We start from the raw sequence: 19,000 nt of genomic DNA, 5'->3' as shown, positions 1-19,000 counted from the left end.
GAAGTTGTCTGGAAAGTCGACCTACCTCAACATTGTTAACAACGAAACCTTTCCCAAAAGTGTGTTTACTTTGAGGTGAAATGAAAAATAAAAGTTATTTAACTTAGGTGACACAGCGAGGAGAGAAAGAAAAGGTAATGAGAGAGTAAAAGATAAAGTCGAGACAGAGCACTGTAAAGAAAAGAGTGTATGAAGAGCACAATACCTTCCAGGACAGTGAGCTTGGCACTGGTGTTAATTTCCCCCATGCTGTTAGTGGCTGTGCACTCGTAGATTGCCTCATCTCGGTGTGTCCTTAAGGGCTGGATCCTTAACACTGACCCCGAGCCATCATCAAATTCAATCACCTGATACATACACACACACACACACCACACACTTAGACCATTAACCTTCCAGTGACATTCAATACACAGCCATGTAATATCACACTGAATCAAGCCTCTGCTTTAGATTGTATAGCAAAATGATTATATGCATTGCTATGAAATGCTTTAGAGGTCTATACATTTTCTTTTCAGTGTTTCATTCCTTCACTCCTTCTTCAGAAACAGTTTTATACTTGTTCACAAAAACACAATTCTAGGAAGATCGTCGCAGGGACACTAATTGACAGTTTAATGGACAGATATATGGTAAAACATATTGATGATGCCCTTGAGCATTTCCCAACATTATTTTTGGATCCTTATTTATACATTTAAAGCACTGCAACCTCACTGCTTCAGGCTTCTGGGTTTGATCCTGAGCTTGGGGCACTGTGTTCTGAGTGCGTGTCTGCACTGTGGCCTATCCAGGTTCTATTCTAACTTCATGCTAACTTATCTGGTTAATGACAGAGGAGCACCTTATGTTTCATCTGTATTCTGTATGTAGACATGACCTTAGATAGAAGGGATAGCCCTTAAAAATATTACATTGTAAACATCATATATTAATCATAGTGTCTATTTTTCTAAATGTTAACTTTCTAAATATTGTCCTTATACAGTATAGTTGATTTGCAATATATCTAAATCCACTGAAACATCATTACTAAGCCCAGCAATCACAAACTAAGAGCAGCAATATGGCAGTATGCAGTGGCAAAGCGAACATGTGCCATTATAAGCACCCCCAGCCTATGTCGGTCTATTAGTTAAGGACAAAAAAAATCAATGGAATGCAGAGCTGAACTGAAACAGAGGGACTGGAGGACATAAGTGAAGCAAAATGTTAGTATGCACCACTGTTAGTGCCGTCCGGCACCCTGATCACATGGCCCATAGTTCACTCGAACATTAACTTTGCTCAATGTCCTTGAAGTATTAAAACTCATTTGTGCTCTGTGTCACTGATTTCTTGAATATGACTGTGTCAAATTATTGCAGCAGAAAGTCTTATTACGCTGTGCCGATTATATCAGGTTTCATTCAGGCATAAATTTTGAAATTCAGAAATAGTTTAAATATAGCATGTTTAAAAAAAAAAAAAAAAGTATTGTAGCTTCACAGTTCTGTGTTTCATATCCAAACATATGCAAGAGAAATTTCTATAGCAATACTGGGTAAATGGATGAATAGTTTCCAATAGTTTCCCTCAGCAATGCTATTTAGTGGTTTAATAAAACAGTATGGTGACCAAACACACACATACACACCTCAAATCGCTGTGAGCTGACTTTCTTGCCCTTCTTCATCCATGTGATGCGAGGTTTGGGCTCGCCGCCTGCCTGGCACACAAAAGATGCAACTCCTCCAGAAATGCCGGTCTGATCCTCTGGAGACTTAATGAACCTGGGCATGCCTTTATCACAGAAAGAGAAAGAGAGAGAGAGAGAGAGAGAGAGAGAGAGAGAGAGAGAGAGAGAGGGAGAGGGAGAGGGAGAGGGTTATAATCAAATTCGAATATCTGGCAACTACTGAGAAGGTCCAGCTGATATAAAATGTACTTTCAGGTTTAAGTTTATAGCTAAAGCTGGTCATATTTCCAATAATATTTCGACTTGGCTGTTTTCATGTCTCCAGAAAATATTATTGAAAAAGCAGGATGTCGCAGTTTAGCTTTATGTTTGCATTGCTTTAAATCCATAGCCCAAAGTCATAACATTAATGAAAGGACACTTAAAATGTGATTAAATATCAGCATCCTCTCAGGATGATCTCAGCTTTGCCCTTTAAGTCTAGATAGAAGTCATTATAATACAGATGAATGGACAGAAGCACCTACAATATTAACCTTATACACTTGTCCTTAGCCTTTCATTTCAAATTTGGAACATAATACATGGATAATATCTTTATCCATTTATATTTGATGATGATTTTTGGTAAGAAACGTACAAAAGCATGGTTTATGTTGGAGCAGGTTTGGTTTGGTTTGATGCTGTATGCTCTAAATTCTCTCAAATTAATAGTGAGTTTTCACACATCAGTTTGATGGTGAAGTCTGAATCAAAGTGTAAATTTACAGGAAAAAAATACTTTTTGCTTGTTTGCTACTTGGCTTGGTTTAGTTTCACACTAAACTGAATGAAAGCACAACAAAAAAAACTGTACTTGTACAACTTTTAGTTCTTTGGCAGAAAAATGGTGTAAAAAAACTGAAAGGTGAACATACCAACTCAAGTAAAGAAAAACAATAAATTGAACTTTCTTTCGGCTTTTCCCATTAGGGGTCGCCACAGCAGACCATCCGCATGTTTGATTAGGCACGTTTTTACGCTGGATTCCCTTCCTAACGCAACCCTCCCCATTTATCCGGGCTTGGGACCGGCACTAAGGCTTGTGCAACCCCTAATGGCTGGGGTTGGTTCCCTGACTGGGGATCGAACCCGGGCTGCAGCGGTGAGAGCGCCGCATCCTAACCACTAGACCACCAGGGAACCTTTTTTCGCATATCCCAACTCATCTGGAAGCTGGGGTCAGAGCGCAGGGTCAGCCATGGTACAGCGCACCTGGAGCTGATAGGGCTAAGTGCCTTGTTTAAGGGCACAACAGTGGCAGCTTGGCAGTGCTGGGGCTTGAACCCCTGACCTTATGATCAGTAACCCAGAGCCTTAACCACTGGACTACCACTGCCCTAATGAAAAACAATAAATTACTAGATAATAATCTCAATTTAAGCATTTGGTGCATTCAGTGTGAGCATTTCTTTCCTTTACAAACACCACATTTCATTAGCCTTGTCCTTTGGTTCGGTTTGTGTTTCACGGCTCAGTTCCCAAAACACATGGCAGGTTCGCTTCCTGTAGTTGGGCTGAATGGCTTTTCTCAATCTATCCGTGTTGGCACTGGACTGAGACCACCTTGCTCAGATTCGAGGCTCTCGAACCGATTGTTTTGCAGTGCAATTGATTGTGTTTTCACCTACACAAACTATGCCAGCGAAGAAAAACACACCTGGGTTCCAATGGACTCAAAACAATTAACGATGAAAAATGTTTAGTGTGTATTTGAATGCACACCGAATTGTGGAATTATTTGCCTTATTTCTGTTATGACAATGTAATAACACTTTTACTAGTAACAACATAGTAATAAAACTGTTTCTACAGAGTTATAAGCATTGTAGTTACATCTGCACTATTTCACTAAATCATTAGCACATAAACACTCATTTACATTTATGGAATTGAGCAGACTGCTTTATCAAGAGCAACTTACAACTGAGTGGTTGAGGGTTTTGAGCCTTGCTCAAGGGCCCAGCAGTGGCAGCTTGGTGGTGCTGGGATTTGAACTCATGACCTTCCGATCCAGACTCCAATGTCTTAACCACTGAGCTGCTAATTTAAGCAGGTCACATTAAACCCTTACCATGCGTATCATAGTATTATTTGCATTATTAGATCTTATGACCTGTGATAAACTTGCTATAGAGAGCTGAACAAACTCCAACTTATATTTAACTTCAAATCTGCACTAAAGTCTGAAATTCCAGCAAAACTGGCAGGCCAGGGTGTAATAGGTGCGCACATGTGCACACACACACCTTGCAGTGTTTACCTCTGTGTTACAATCAGAAGGCAAAATATACACCTGCTTCCACGGAGGACATTAAATGACCACTTACGTCTCTCTCTCTCTCTCTCTCTCTCTCTCTCTCTCTCCATATGTGCACCTTTTCTCCAATTTCTTTCCTCAGCATTTTTTCCCCTGACTCTCACTATTTTTTTGATCCACCCCCACCCCCCATTCTCTCCCTTTTATTCTCTATCATCACCCATTTCTCTCTATGGCACAGTACAGTAATGATGTCATGGACAGCTACTTACAGCACACACGCACACACACACCCCGAATGACTCATAGCTAAGCACACAATCTTATTATCACCTCATTATACTGTAGCTGTTCCATAATAGTGCTGAAGAACAACAAACAGCAGCAGATTGACGTCTTACATAACCGCTCACAAAGCTATAATCAGCCCAGTGATTGAGTTTCACACTGCACACTACTCCACATACATTCCTGGTATATCTCACACACTAACAATGCAACACCTTCACCTCTGAATATGGCTATGCTCCACCTGTATTAAAGTTAGGATAAGGAGTGGATTCTGCAGAACAGTATGATCTCTCTCTCACACACACACACACACACACCTTCTGACTTTATATCAGAAATGAGACAGGCAGAGAGGCTGATCGTGTTGTAAAGATAAGTACCTCCCCTAAAGAGAACAGGCAATGTGAACCATTTACAATAATTACACTAAGCCTGAAAGATATTTTAATGGTCTCTTAATAGGAGTTGACAACACAATACAAATGCGAGCTGCGAAAACACCACCATCATCATACATTAGTCATTAGACAACAAAAAAAGAGAGATGCGCCTACACGGCTACTCTTAGTAAAGAAATCCGGCTTCATCAATGAATATGCAAATTAAAAAACACCCCCAAACCTACACACTCCCGCTCCTTCCTGTGGTGCATATCGGAACAAAACATTCTTGGATATACTCAGTTTTTTCGCTATAAAACCACAGCACTTTTTGCTTTTGGATGACAGATGAATATTACAGTACCAGCGGTTTTCTAAAGGCACAATTGTGTTTTTTGGGCAGAAGGACAAAGCTAAATGATCATTATTCTCATCAGCCTTTTTTTTTTTTTTTTTTTTTTACTACTAGTGCTTTTCAATTCACCTGCATGCAGGAGAAAGCCTGAATGGATAAAGAGAAAAAAAAATGATAAAAGGGGGACACAGAAACATAATTTCTGGAATAAATAAAGGAGCAAGAGCTTGTTCCAGTTCCCCTATGACTGGTTGTGTTTGGTGAAAGTGCCAATGATAACATCATCTCATTGCACCTCTTCAGAATATTAAAACAGAACAGTAGCTATTGAGAAAACAATGATTCATGCTTTCCTTTGGCCTCTTTTTTAATAATGTCTTAAAGTTTAGTTTTGTGTGGTTGGAACTGCCACTATCAAGGTCAATAAACTAACTGATTGCCCGAATCCTCAATCTTCATACATAGCTTCCATATGCATGCTTATATTTTTACATTACTCTAATGGTGTATTTTTATTAGAAATCTGCAATCTGGGGTTGGTGGCTCCCAAGACATTACTAAAATTCTTTATCAAAGCCATCACTACTTAGCCATGAACACATTAATAGCATGTATAAATGCCTTATCTTTTTTAAAGGGAATATGAATGTGGGTTAAGGGGGGTTTGTACACTGGTACTATATTGAATGCTATGATATGGGGGTGGGGTGGGGGCTGATGGCTTAGTGGTTAAGGCATTTGACTTTAAATCTGAAAGTCGTGAGTTCAAATCACAACCACACCAGAATGCCATTCTGGGCCCCTGATAAAGGCCCCTCAAACTTAATGTTTGAACATTCTATTCAAAATGTGAAATCATACAAACATTAACTACAACAGGCTCCAGTCTTCTGGGGGGTGGAATCATGCTTGTGGGGATTTTTATATAGTCACAAAAGCCCAATAGGTTACAAACTGATAGACTTACACACAAGCTTACCATGAATTTGTTGTTCAAGTTTAGACCAAAAATGTTGGCTACTGTTTAGATACAAGCCGTTGTAGCACGTTGAGTCTGAGTGAAGGGAGACCTCGCTAACTCCAGTTGCAACAGAAATCATATAAGCACAGACAGGTTTCCAAAACTCTTGCTTTTCTATTTTTCTTGGCAACAGCGTTAAGAGTTAGTCAAAGAAACTTAGAACTGAGCATCAGAAAATAATAAGGACATAATCCTTGTCTTGCACACACGCAGTAATACCGGAAGAATGCAGTGGCATTTTATTCCCAAAATACCGCTATGCTCCTAAAGGAAGCGCAACATATTTCACCCGTTACACTGTGTGTAATGTGTCTTTCCTTAAAGCCTGTGTAAAGTCAATTAGTGTAGACACCTGCAGCTTATAGACAGGTGCAGCTTATTTATGTAAAAAATTTAAATATTTGTAAAATTCAGTGGGTGTGGCTTATGGGTGCGCTTTATAGTCCGGACATTACGGTAAGTACAGTAATAAGTAAGAAGATTTTAGAACACCCAGTACTATTAAGTGCTTTCCATGCTTTCAAATAGAGATAAGATTTCAGGATGTCTAGTTTTATTAAGTGCAGTAGAATTAAGTAATGTTCAGAACATTACAAAATTACTCACAGTTCAGCATGTACAATTAATTGTACATGGTGTCCCAAGAAACACATTCCATGATGTCCTCTACAATATTCTATCCTAGTCTATCCAGTACGTACACTTCTTCTGAACTGTACCAGTCTATTCAGTACAGCCCTGGACATTCGAGATTAAGAAAAACTGTCTATATCTAGTAAGTGTCATGTTCCAAGCAGTGTCAGATACCCAATTATAACTGGCATTAAAATAGAAGCATTACACATCTGACAAAATGTCAGACATTTGTACCTCAAGATAATGCTTTGGAAGTTAACCAACATGTCAGAGACTTGGAATTACAACAAGGGAGTAAAATATTAAATTATAAACCTCACTGGATAATCAGTCTTTTTCAATTGTTGATAATTTGGGTTTTCACTGACTGCATGAACATTTAGAGCCAAGAGGCTGTAGTACCTTACTGAAACAGCTTTGCCTCAGCTGAACAAGCAATTGTCTAAAGACATAAAAGAGTGCTTGAAAGATGTCACTACAGTTTGCACCACCGCAGACATTTGGATGTGTGTCTGATGACACTATTAAATCTGACTGCTACGTGGGCGGATACAAATGTTTCTTTGAAAGGCACAGTACTGCAAGCTAAATCATTTCATGGATCACAACCTGCTGAAGCTATTGTGGCAGCGTTTGAATAAATACTTATGAACTGGAACACTGTGAAGAACCATGTCCATACAGCTTTGCAAAGGAATGTCAAGAATTTAGTCAAAGCCACAAATGATTCAGGATTACCTAGTATAGTCTGCATTGCCCACTCACTAAAATGTTTGCGCACAAAGGTCTATTGTAACATTAACATTACCTTCACTTAATGCTCGAACTAGTGAGAGAAAAATTAAGTCATTTTACACACACTCAAATAGCATGCTCACGACTGGAGGAAAGCTGGCATGAGCAAAAATGACCAAATTGTGCTTATGCAGCAGATCATGATCTGCCAGCCTCTTTAACTGCAAATCAATAGAGCCTGCTTACTGTTCTGGAGCTGTTTGAGAAGTTAACCTATGAGATTACTTCTTGGTCTGTCACATAATAAAAAAAAAAAAAGGTTTAAAATAAATTATTTTGAACCAAATAGGCAGAACATTTGCAACTCTAATAGACCCTAGACTTAAAGACAGAAAATATGTTTAATGTGTTATTAATTTTAAAGTATCTATCCATCTATCTTAAATACATATTTGGCTTAGTTTAATTTTAGCCTACTGTAAAGGTTAGAAGTTTTGTATTAGAGAACCATTTCCTCTGTATGTGTAAGTGTATTATTTGAGGAAACCTTGAAAGAAAACTAGCCAGAGTACAGGAACACAAGCATAAATGCAGCAGCTCAGTAACAGACCTACTGTATCTTTTCAACATTTCCAACAATTTAATGAAGTACTTGAGAAGCAGGGCGAGGTTTTTACACTGGCTACTCTAGTGGACATTCATCTCTGTTCCTGCTAGTACTGTAATCGACTTTTTTGTATTTCATTTTGTTTTATCGTAAATAAACAGAGAAAACAGAAGCTGATAGAGACAGTATGTTGCTTTTTTTTGTTTTTTCCCCCAATCTTATCGTCCCTGCACTGGCTACTTGTTAAGTTTCGAATCGACTACAAACTACTGCTACTCACTTATAAAGCACTAAATGGATTGGCTCCCATGTATCTCTCCAGTCTTCTAACACGCTACAATCCGTCACGCTCCTTGAGATCTCAAAACTCTGGGCTTCTAGTAGTTCCTAGAATAGCAAAGTCCACTAAAGGTGGTAGAGAAATCTCACATTTAGCTCCTAAACTCTGGAACAGTCTTCCTGACAGTGTTCGGGGCTCAGACACACTCACCCAGTTTAAGTGTAGATTAAAAACATATCTTTTTAGCAACGCCTACACATAACACACATCACACACATCACATCATAACCTTGTGCTCCAGAACATCTGATCAAATGAACATCAACTTGTGCTGTTAATATCATGAACAGCAGCTACGCTAATTCCTCTCCACTGCTTCTCTTTCTCTCCCCATCCCGAGGCTTCCTGAGGTTTGGCCAGCTCCAGTCACGTCCCACCTCATGAAGATTATGGACCTTTAAAGAAATAGATGCTGAACTCGCAAACTTCACGTACCACCTAGAGACGTACCAGTGCCAATTGGATCCCACTTAATGTGTGGAGTTTTGACATTGGACCTCCTGGAGTGTATAAAGGCTCTGGCATGAAGAAGCTGATGCTGGATCTGTGATGATCACAAATGTTGAGCTCAGTAGCTCCTACTTTTATACCAAAGACTGTTGAAAAAACATTTACTTATAATCTTATACTCCAGTGCTCATGTTAGTTTTCACTCTCCAGTGTTCTGTATTGTTGAAAGATTTATGATCAAACTCTTGATGTCACCCAAATGAGGATGGGTTCCCCTTTTGAGTCTGGTTCCTCTCAAGGTTTCTTCCTCATGACATCTAAGGGAGTTTTTCCTTGCCACAGTCGCCATGGCTGCTCATCAGGGATAAATGCACACCATTCACCTTGACTGTTGATTTCTGTAAAGCTGCTTTGAGACAATGTCTGTTGTGAAAAGCGCTATACAAATAAACTTGACTTGACAAAAATTAATGCCTAACTACAAATCCAAAAACCTGTCTGTTCTGATATTTTAATATTTGTAGGTTTTGTGAGGTTGGTTTATGGATGTAGTGATGAAAGACATGCAGGCAGTTGGTTTGAAAGAGGCAGATGTAGAGAACAGGGGTGTATAGAAACGGATGATCAGCTTTGGTGACCCCTAACGGAAGCAGCCGAAAGAAGAAGGTGGTTTTGTGAAGTTACATTGTCTTATAAGCCTTTTTACACAAACGTAATAACGGTTTATTTACAAGCTATTAATAGTAAAGTATTCAGTAATACTAGTTCTTTAAAAAAGCGAGTCATTAAATGTCAGGGATTGTATGAGTATGCAGTATTGGCAGACTCGCCAAGTCTCTGGTGACTATTATTATAGTAAAATACAATCCATTCACAATAAGAATTAAAACAATAATGCAAAATGAAAGTAGCACTGTAGTTTTACAGCATTGTAGCTTTTATGAACTGCGGCATTATGTTACTTCAGCAATTTAGTGAAAACCCTACTGTTTTTAGTGTATTGTCAGCTTGAGTAGAGTAGAGAAGAGACGCCATTTAAATAGATTTTACATCTTCTGACGGACCATTCAGATGTTATTCAATGGTAATCGGGTTATATAATCTGATAACACAGCAAAACGTTAAAAGTGAATTGTTGGAGCGCGGCAGGTTGACGGTGGCTGAGAGATTTTTGTAAGTGTGTTACTATTAAATGCTCTTTCCCTTGTCAGAGTTCAGGTCAGAATATCTGGCTCCACATTTTTTAATTGTTGTTTAATTCAACAGCAACGCACACATCCAACATACAGTTAACTGCTGTCATTTACTAGTGACTAAATTACTCTCCGTGTTTCAGGTACCATGTGCATTTAGATCTCATAGCTTCAGTTCTGACTTGCATGTGACATGCAACAAATTAGCAATCGCTAAAAACTAGCTGCATCCCCAATGTGATGGATACAATATTTTTTGCTTGACTGTGTGAATGTACAGATCACCATCACAAGCCACACAATAATTTGAGCACTAAGGCACACTGATGCAATTAACAGTTGCCATTTTGCCTTCATCAGATCCTGTAAACAGATTTTTACTGCTGCTGGTGTTTGTATGTATGACAGAATCTGTCCATAATGGCAAGAAAGCTCAAGAGCAAAAAAGAGCGTGACAATGCAGAGCTCATGTGTAGTATTGATGTGTGCGTCCTGAGAGTTACACTAAAGTGAGAGGAATATTAACTCCTCAAAATGAAATATGCTGCATTGTTGAATAATTCACAAGACGGGAAGAGCGCAGAAAGGACAATGAGGCACAGGCGGAGTGAAATCACTTCTTTCACATTGAAATGGACATGGCAGTCATGGTGCTGTCTAAGGAGGCAGAATAAAGACACAATAAAGTCCACACTGTCATTCATATATTCACAATTTATGGACCTACAGATCCTTCTTGTCCCCTCACTCTCCTTCATCTTTTTTTTTTATATGTCTAGTCTTTTTTTTCCGTACTTCCCTTATTTTTTCACCCCCTCTCCCTATGTGTCCTTTAAAGTAGCCACCTTTTGCTTTGATGACAGCTTTGCACACCCTTAGCATTCTGAACCTCAAGAGGTAGTCACCTAGAAGGGTTTTCTAACAATCTTAAAGGAGTTCCCAGAGAAGTTGAGTACTTCATGGTTGCTATTCCTTCACTCTTTGATCCAGCTCTGCCTAAACCATCTCAGTTGGATTTAGATTGGATGATTGTGAAGGCCATGTAATCCGATGCGCCACTCAATCACTTTCTTTCTTGGACAAATAGCTCTTACATACCCTAGAGGTGTGTTTGCGATCATTGTCCTGTTGGGAAACAATGATAGTCCCACTAAGTGCAAACCAGATAGGATGGCATGTCACTGTAAAATGCTAGTTAAGTCTGCCCTTATTTTTTTACTAAGTCACTAACAATGACACTAGCAAAGCACAACCACACCATCACACCTCCACCTCCATGCTTCACAGTGGGAACACATTCAGGAACCGTCCGTTTACCCTCTATATGTCTAACAAAGTTACAGAGGTAATTTTGAATCTCAAATTTGAACTCGTCAGACCAAAGGACAGTTTTCTACTGATCTAATGCCCATTCCTTGTATTTTTTTGGCCCAAGCAAGTCTCTCCTGTTTGTTTTCAAATGTAATTGTTTCTTTGTCACACTTTAACCATGAAAGCCTAACTAACGCAGTCTCCTCTGAACAGTAGATGCTGAAATATGTCTGCCATTTAAACTGTGGTTGTTTCTAAATTTGGTAATTCTAAATTAACCTATCCTCTGCAGCAGAGGTAGCTCTTGCTCTCTTTTTTCTGGGACAGACCTTATGCCTTTTTTTCTGGGACAGAGCCTGTTTAATTATCGCATTTTTTGGGGTATTGTAGACTGCAGTTGGGAATGCATTTAAAGCTCTTAAAATGTTTCAGATTGACTAAACATTTAATGCAAAGATGGACTGTTTTTTTCTGTGTACAAAACTAAGTGTTTCTTGCCATAATATGGATTTGTACAGTAGTTGTAGTAGCACTAATAGGGCTAATGACCCTGTACTCACCCTTTCCTCTGCACAAGACAACTGATGGTCTAAAGCACATTAAGAAGGCAAGGAATGTCAAATTATCTCTTGTCAAGGCTCTCCTGTCAACTGAAAACCATTCCAGGTGACTTTCTTGTGAATCTAAATAGAGAATGTGATGAGTTTCTCAAGCTGTTATGAGAGTTAAATGTAGCTTTTGTGGACAATCTAACAAAAAAAAAAAACCATTCTGGGTTGATTAACACTTTTTTGTTTGCTTGTTCTTTCATAGGTTAAGTTTTCAGTACTAATGTACAATTTTGGAAATAATAAAGATACCGATGGAGAAGGTGTGTGTCGAAACTTTTGACTGGTAGTGTATGTATTGCAGCATAGTGAAATTATTTTGCTTGCATATCCAAGCTTGTTAGGGAGATGGGCTCAGAGCACAGGGTCAGTCATGATATGGCACCCCTGGAGCAAAGAGGGTTAAGGGCCTTGTTTAAGGGCCCACCAGTGGCAGCTTGAACCCCTGACCTTCTGATCAGCAACTCCGAGCCTGTTAACTCTATTGTACAAAAGGTCAGATTTTTCCCACATCTTATATCTTCCACTGAAGTACGTGTTCAGATGACGTGCTGATGGGTTACATTAACACGGATCATCAGGTCAGTGGCAGCTTGAGTGCACACTGTCATTAAATAAAAAAAGGGGCATACTAAACACGAGGAAATTATAAAGATTATGTAAATATTTGTAAGACTCTACTTTTCAACAGATAATTTTTGTTGAAAAATCGCATTTTAATAGTGGTCTTAGACTTTTCTACCCTACTGTGTGTGTGTGTGTGTGTGTGTGTGTGTGTGTGTGTGTGTGTGTGTGTGTGTGTGTGTGTGTGTGTGTGTAAAATGCAAAGTCAAAGTGTAACATACCTACTCAAAATAGAAAGAACATTATTGCAACAAAATGTGACCAGGTTGCTACTGCAGTACTGAACTGTTCACAGACCACACATTATTGCACAACTCCAATATCTCATATGAATCCCAGACTTATTACCACACAAACATCACCTAACCACTGATTCTTACATATTTTGATGAGAGAAAAAATTAAAATCCCCACCCACTACAAAGGTTGGGTGTTATGTTCAGAGCTCATAGGGATGGTGGAATCTCCGTTTATTTTTATTTTTTTATCCCTAAACATGGCTACCCCAGGTTACCATATGCTTATATACAAAAATCATTTGTTATTTGTCTTCTTTGTGACAAAATCATGTTTTCAATGTTTTCAAAGAAAGGTTTAGAATTATTAGTGAAATAAAGGTATAGAAATGTAACAATTTCTGGAAAGGAAAGGGAAGCATGAAAAACTTATACATACATATCCATGGAAGTAAGGAAAGATTTGTTGTGGTTACTTAGAAATTACGGTTTTGCATTAGTATAAGGCAGATTATAAAGTTAACTCACAAATAGCGACTCAAACCATTTATGAAAATTTCAGCATAATTAAATAGGCTTACACTGACATTTAATTGGTGCTTGTTGATGTGAAGAGTAAAGGAATTTGTAAAATAAATGATTCGATTGCTGCTTTATCACTGTAATTTTCATCTCAGGTAGAGATGAAGTGAGAACTAAATCCCACTATCAGCAGCCATTATGGAATTGTAGAAATTCTATTAAGAAAAATGAATTAAAGTTTAAGAATTGACCAATGTGTAAAGAAAAATGTGGGTTAAAAAAAAAATTTTACAAAATAAATCCAGGACGCTATAAAGAACACGTTCAGTATTAAAGATTAATAATATTTACATAAGGATGAATTATCAGTCGATTTTTTTTTCTTTAAACTGTGTTTATCTGGACTGTATCTTTACTCCCTATTAATCCACTTTGGATGAAAGTATCTACACAATGTGTAAACATGTTCTCACCTTCATGTAATTGGTCATGCCTGCAACCCCTTGTACTCTTGTATTACCCAATGTATAAACACCCTTGTGTTTGACTAGTGGCTTGGCAAAGGATCCCATGCATTACTGTAATTCTAAACGGTCCTTTTTTTTATCCGAGTCACCCGAATTTACCTCGTTTGTTGTATATCTAACGTGTCCTGGTTTTGACCCGAGCCTGTGTGTTTGCATTATGATTAAGGACATACCTGCCTGTTTTTCTCTCCTGCTGCCTGTACCAACACAGAACCCTGGATTAGGCCAAACAAAGCTCAAAACATACGCTGTACTGCCTCTGGCTTTCAAACGTTACAACCAAGCACTTGCTTAATCCTTTCTCCAGATGTGCATACACTAGCTTTTCCCCTATTTCCTTTTTTGCAATTGTCAACAATACATGCAATATGACTTTTTTAAGATGAGTAAACCTTTATTTATTTTGGTTGCTGATGCTTTAATCCCAAGTGACTTCCTGTACACTGGATGGTCTGAAATATAAAATATCCTTAAGGTTAGTGGTAACAAAAACCCTGCATATTTTTTTTTTTAGAAGCCATTAACACACACACACACACACACTTCAACACAATACTTACCCTACAGCAATGCCAGCAATCATACACTGCATGTTAATTGAAGTTAGACCAAGAGAAATTACACTTTGCTCACAAATTCAATTCTCACTCAACAGAATTGAAACAAAACTCGATAAAGGTGCTTTTTGCTCAGAAGCGAACAAAACCCATTTGTACTCAGACAAAATTCTCCAGGAGCAGCTGAATGATGGTTCAGCTGATTCCAAAAAAAATTATAATTAGCTTGGAAATTAGCTAGCTAATGACGTAGCTAGCTAATTTCCAAGCTAATTATAATTTTCTTTGGAATTATCACATTTGAATATTTTGATCCGCTTCTTCCTTATATTCTGCGTCATACAAAAGCTAGGAACGACAGCAATATTTCAGAACGAGTCAAATAATGAATATTAATGAACATTTGATGTCTTTATATGATTATATGATCATAGTCGCCATAAAAAACAGGCTATTAGCTGGAAAGACAGAGTGACAGTCTACAACAATTTATATAAAGAAACAAATAAATACATGATTCTGATGGTAAAACTTACTTCTGATAGATATGGATGAGTGTTTTGGTAATCCATGTCACCAAAACAAGCATCTGTATTGCTGAGCTCCTGTTGTCCTGATGTGGTTGTTTGTACATGAACTAACTAAAAAGCACAAGACATTCACCCAAATGAGGATGGTTCCCCTTTTGAGTCGGGTTCCTCTCAAGGTTTCTTCCTCATAACATCTAAGGGAGTTTTTCCTTGCCACCGTCACCATGGCTTCTCATCAGGGGTAAATACACATTGTTCACCTTAACTCTTAAAATGCTGTAAAGCTGCCATGAGACGATGTCTGTTGTGAAAAGCGCTATAGAAATAAACTTGACATTCATTGTGTGTGATAATTCTCTCATGCTATATTTCTGTACCTGACTTGGACTCTGGCTCCACCCAGTTCATGCCCTCCTCCTGTTGCATTTATATAAAAGGCTTGAAGGAAATTATATTCATGCTGGAGGAGCAAGTGTTTGGAGTTGAAAGATGATATTGTTCCCTTTCACACACACACTTTTACACAAACTCTCAATTGGCATACACTATACAACTCTATTCTATATTTAGAACTAAAGTTCAGATCTGGAGTTCGTGCTATAGTCAATTTGAACGGGAATGATTTTACTGCAAATATTTAAAAAAGTCGTCTTTTATTGTAATTGGGCAGAGAACATGTACAGAAGGCCAGAATATACAAAAGGATGTATACATAGCAAAGTATGCTCTCTAAAAAGTGCAGGGATGAAGTAAAAAGAAGAGACAAGGAAAAGGAAATTTCCAGAGCTATTTAGATGATAATTCAGAAATCGCACTTTTACAGTAATGAGCGAGAAAAAAGAAAAAAAAAGAGAACGAATTATAGTAGTACAAATAGCATAAATGTACTGTAAAGGTTTTTGCACTGAATTTTGTATTCATCTAGAAATGTTTGATTATAAGATTGTAATAAACCAAATGTGAGATTATTAAAATTATTTCTAGACATTTTGGGCATTCTCATTTCAAGTTTTCTTATTTTTAGAAATAAATGCTTTGAATGAGCAAAACTGTCTGCCTCTAGAACAAAACTATTTATGTAATAACTACAAATGGACAGAAATAGTTCTAATAATCCTATTTGTGTTTTAGTATAATCATAGAATATTTTTATATAGAATTCATTTGACTTCAAGATATTTCAACTAATTAATTTTTTTTTTTTTTTACAAGTGCAAGAATTGAAAAGGAAAAAAAAAAGAGAAAGTAAAGCAACATTCGTTTAAAATAGAAATGTGGACATAACTACTGTAGTACAAATAGTGTGAAGCATTTGAACACTGAGGATCAGAAGGCATAAGATCAAATGGTTAGCCCTCTTACACCATCTGATTACGCTCAGATTTGGATCTATCATGGATTCTCTTGCTGCTCTGCAGTTTCCATGGCAACGAGGAACATGCACTTGGTCCTGTCTTCACACTTCTATCTGGTCAGTGGTTTGTTGCCCTATTGTGTCCACCTGTTTTGTGTTAGCTGTTTATTAGTTTGTCTATGTATAGCCTGCTGTTTCATTGGCTCGGTAAGAAGCCCTATGCTTATGTTCCTGCTGTGTTTTCTAGTTTAGCTTCCCGGTTCTGTGCCTAGCGTATGCTGGGTTTGACCTTTTCATGTTCTCCTTGTTCTCCATGTTTAAGAATATGGATTAACTTTGTAGATGTAACCTACCTGTTTTTTGACCCCTGCTTCGATTACAATTGCTGGATTGGCCTCTCAGTGTGTATACACAAGTTACATGCATGGATATTTGTTTCTGATTTTTTCTCAAAAAGGAATGTTTTGGGGGGAAAATAAGGTTAACGTCTGGCCATAAACAATCAGATTTAGAGTGCAGCCAGAATTAAGGTTCTTCGGGCAATACCCAGAAACACTGCTGACACTGCATGAAGCGCCATTAACGACTCTGATTCTGGCTTACAAAGCTGACCTTGAGATAGACATTCTCTCTTTTACTCAATCACTGTGAAGAAGCCTGCTGAAATAACATACCCATGTTTTACATGGTCCTATATGATCATCTTTTTCATTTTCTTGTATATGTGCGTGTGTGAGATTTTAACTGCCTCAGGTTTCACTGTAATCAAGTTGACACTACTGCATGCTCTAGAGCAATGACATGGCATGTTAAAACAGCTGTATAAAGCCACACATACACATTTCATCTAGAGTTGCCTTGTTGTCATGCACACACTTGCCCCTGTTTCTTTTCCCCCCATTTTTTCCAATTTGCTTTCAAATAGAGAGGTTTTATAGCATTCAAGCAGAACACCAGTGTATGTGTGCATGTGTGTGCATGTATGTGTGCATGTGTGTGTGTCTGTGAGAGAGAAAGATAGTGATAGATGGAAAGAAAAAATGGGATCTGTATTTCAGTAGCAATTCACAATGACAAATGAAAATTTTTTTTAAACAACGCAGCTTCTCTTTCACTGAAGAAAGCAACCATTAGTGTCTGTGCAAGTCTAGGCATGCAGCTGGGACCAGCACACACACACACACACACACACACACACACACACACACACCCTCAGGGCAACATGTACATACATTATCAAGCGCAGCGCAAAACGCAACTTGATGCAACCGCAACATACACTCAGAATGCATCCAAAATGAACTTGTGTAGCTCACGAAGCAAACTGCGCTCTCTGCATGAGTTTCGAATGGCTGTGAAGTCACTAAAGAGGGATTAAATATGAAACAGAGGTTCAGTATTCAAGACAGCTTGCTAATATATAAGGTTCGTCTTAAATAACATCAGCAAGACTATGAACTGGTGAGGAGGGCATGGAGACATCTGATGTAACGATGCGATTACTCACTAGTTGTAATGAAAATGCTGCTGCACAAAATAATCTTTACATAAATATGTGCATTTCATATTCAGTCCTCTTGGGCATTGGCTGTGGCTTCTATAAAGAGCAATGTGAAAAATGAACCTATTTAATGTATGGATCTCATTTGTTGAATGTGGGGGGAAAAAAAATGGTGTACGCGTTTTGGCTGCACACCTTCGGTTGCCAGACGTGCAACTAAAACTTTTTTTGTAAGCATTATTGAAACAGTTTCTCCTGATAGTTATTTCACTAAGGTCATAAAAAGATCTTGTATAATTACACAATTTGTCAATGGAGAAAAACAACCCATTTTGGATATTTTAATAGCAGCCCGATTTTGACCAACCACATACACTGCCTGTAAAGCGCTGAACACTCATGTTCTTAATTTACACGTAGTGTGAGAGGCAGACATATCACACGCGAAAAGTAATTGCCTTAAGTTTAGCAAATTGAATGGAATATGTTATCGGTTGCACTTCTCGTTTCTCTCCTGGATGCATATGCATGAGTGGGCGAGATGCATTCTGCATGTTTTTGCATACACACAGCTTAAATTGTGTGTTTAGGTATTTACAATGTTTATGCATAATTAAGGCAGAATGCGTCCTTCTCTTAGGCACAGATAAGTTCACATGTACAAAACTGCTGAACTGATTCCTACTAAATGTGCATACACAGGAGTTAAATATGGATGGCTTTTGTGTACTGGAGCGTCATTAATCACATCATGGTCACATGATCTGAACATGTCAATCCCTTGAATAAGGTGTCTCCTATATGTTTGTCAGTCCCAATGATGAAGGCATGTCATATGTGGCAATCAGTCTCAATAAAGATTTTTCCCCTCACCACCGGCCAGAAAGACTTTTACTACCAGATTATCTTACCGGTTTCCTAAATCCCTGAGAGTACTTCACCCTGTCTGCTCTGGATCCTGTACCTGTACCCTGTTCTGCCTTCATAGTACCCGGTTTGGACTTTGGGTTTTGTCTCTGCCTGCATTGCCCTGTTTGCCTGTGCTCAGACCTTGGACTGTTTTTGGATTTGGTTTTCTGCCCTCTCTATTGCTTAGCTGCCGTGCCTGACATTTGAACTGGTTTCTAATCTTTTTTTCTGTTTTTTTGGCTCTTGGATTTTGGACCGTTTTGATCCTTGTTTTTTCCCCTGCCTCTTTTCTCATTAAAAAACGTTTTTTACCTTACCCCTGTTGTGTCCTGC

At 38.3% G+C, this 19,000-nt stretch overlaps 1 protein-coding gene across 17 annotated transcripts in view; it reads right to left on the bottom strand.

Annotated features, from left to right (window-relative positions):
• Positions 1-19,000, bottom strand: part of ptprfa (protein tyrosine phosphatase receptor type Fa) — a 216,177-nt gene that overhangs the window by 108,852 nt on the left and 88,325 nt on the right. For all 17 annotated transcript variants that reach the window (XM_083568484.1, XM_083568478.1, XM_083568488.1 and 14 more), the window contains exons 3-4: positions 1,640-1,785; positions 206-347 (exon numbers count right to left, since the gene is read on the bottom strand). In XM_083568484.1, the coding sequence (XP_083424610.1) occupies positions 206-347; positions 1,640-1,785 (288 nt within the window). The remainder of the gene's footprint in view (positions 1-205; positions 348-1,639; positions 1,786-19,000) is intronic.

Source organism: Silurus aristotelis (genome assembly GCF_946808225.1).
Source record: "Silurus aristotelis genome assembly, chromosome: 2".
Lineage (NCBI taxonomy): Eukaryota > Metazoa > Chordata > Actinopteri > Siluriformes > Siluridae > Silurus > Silurus aristotelis.
This window is presented reverse-complemented; position numbering and strand designations above follow the sequence as displayed.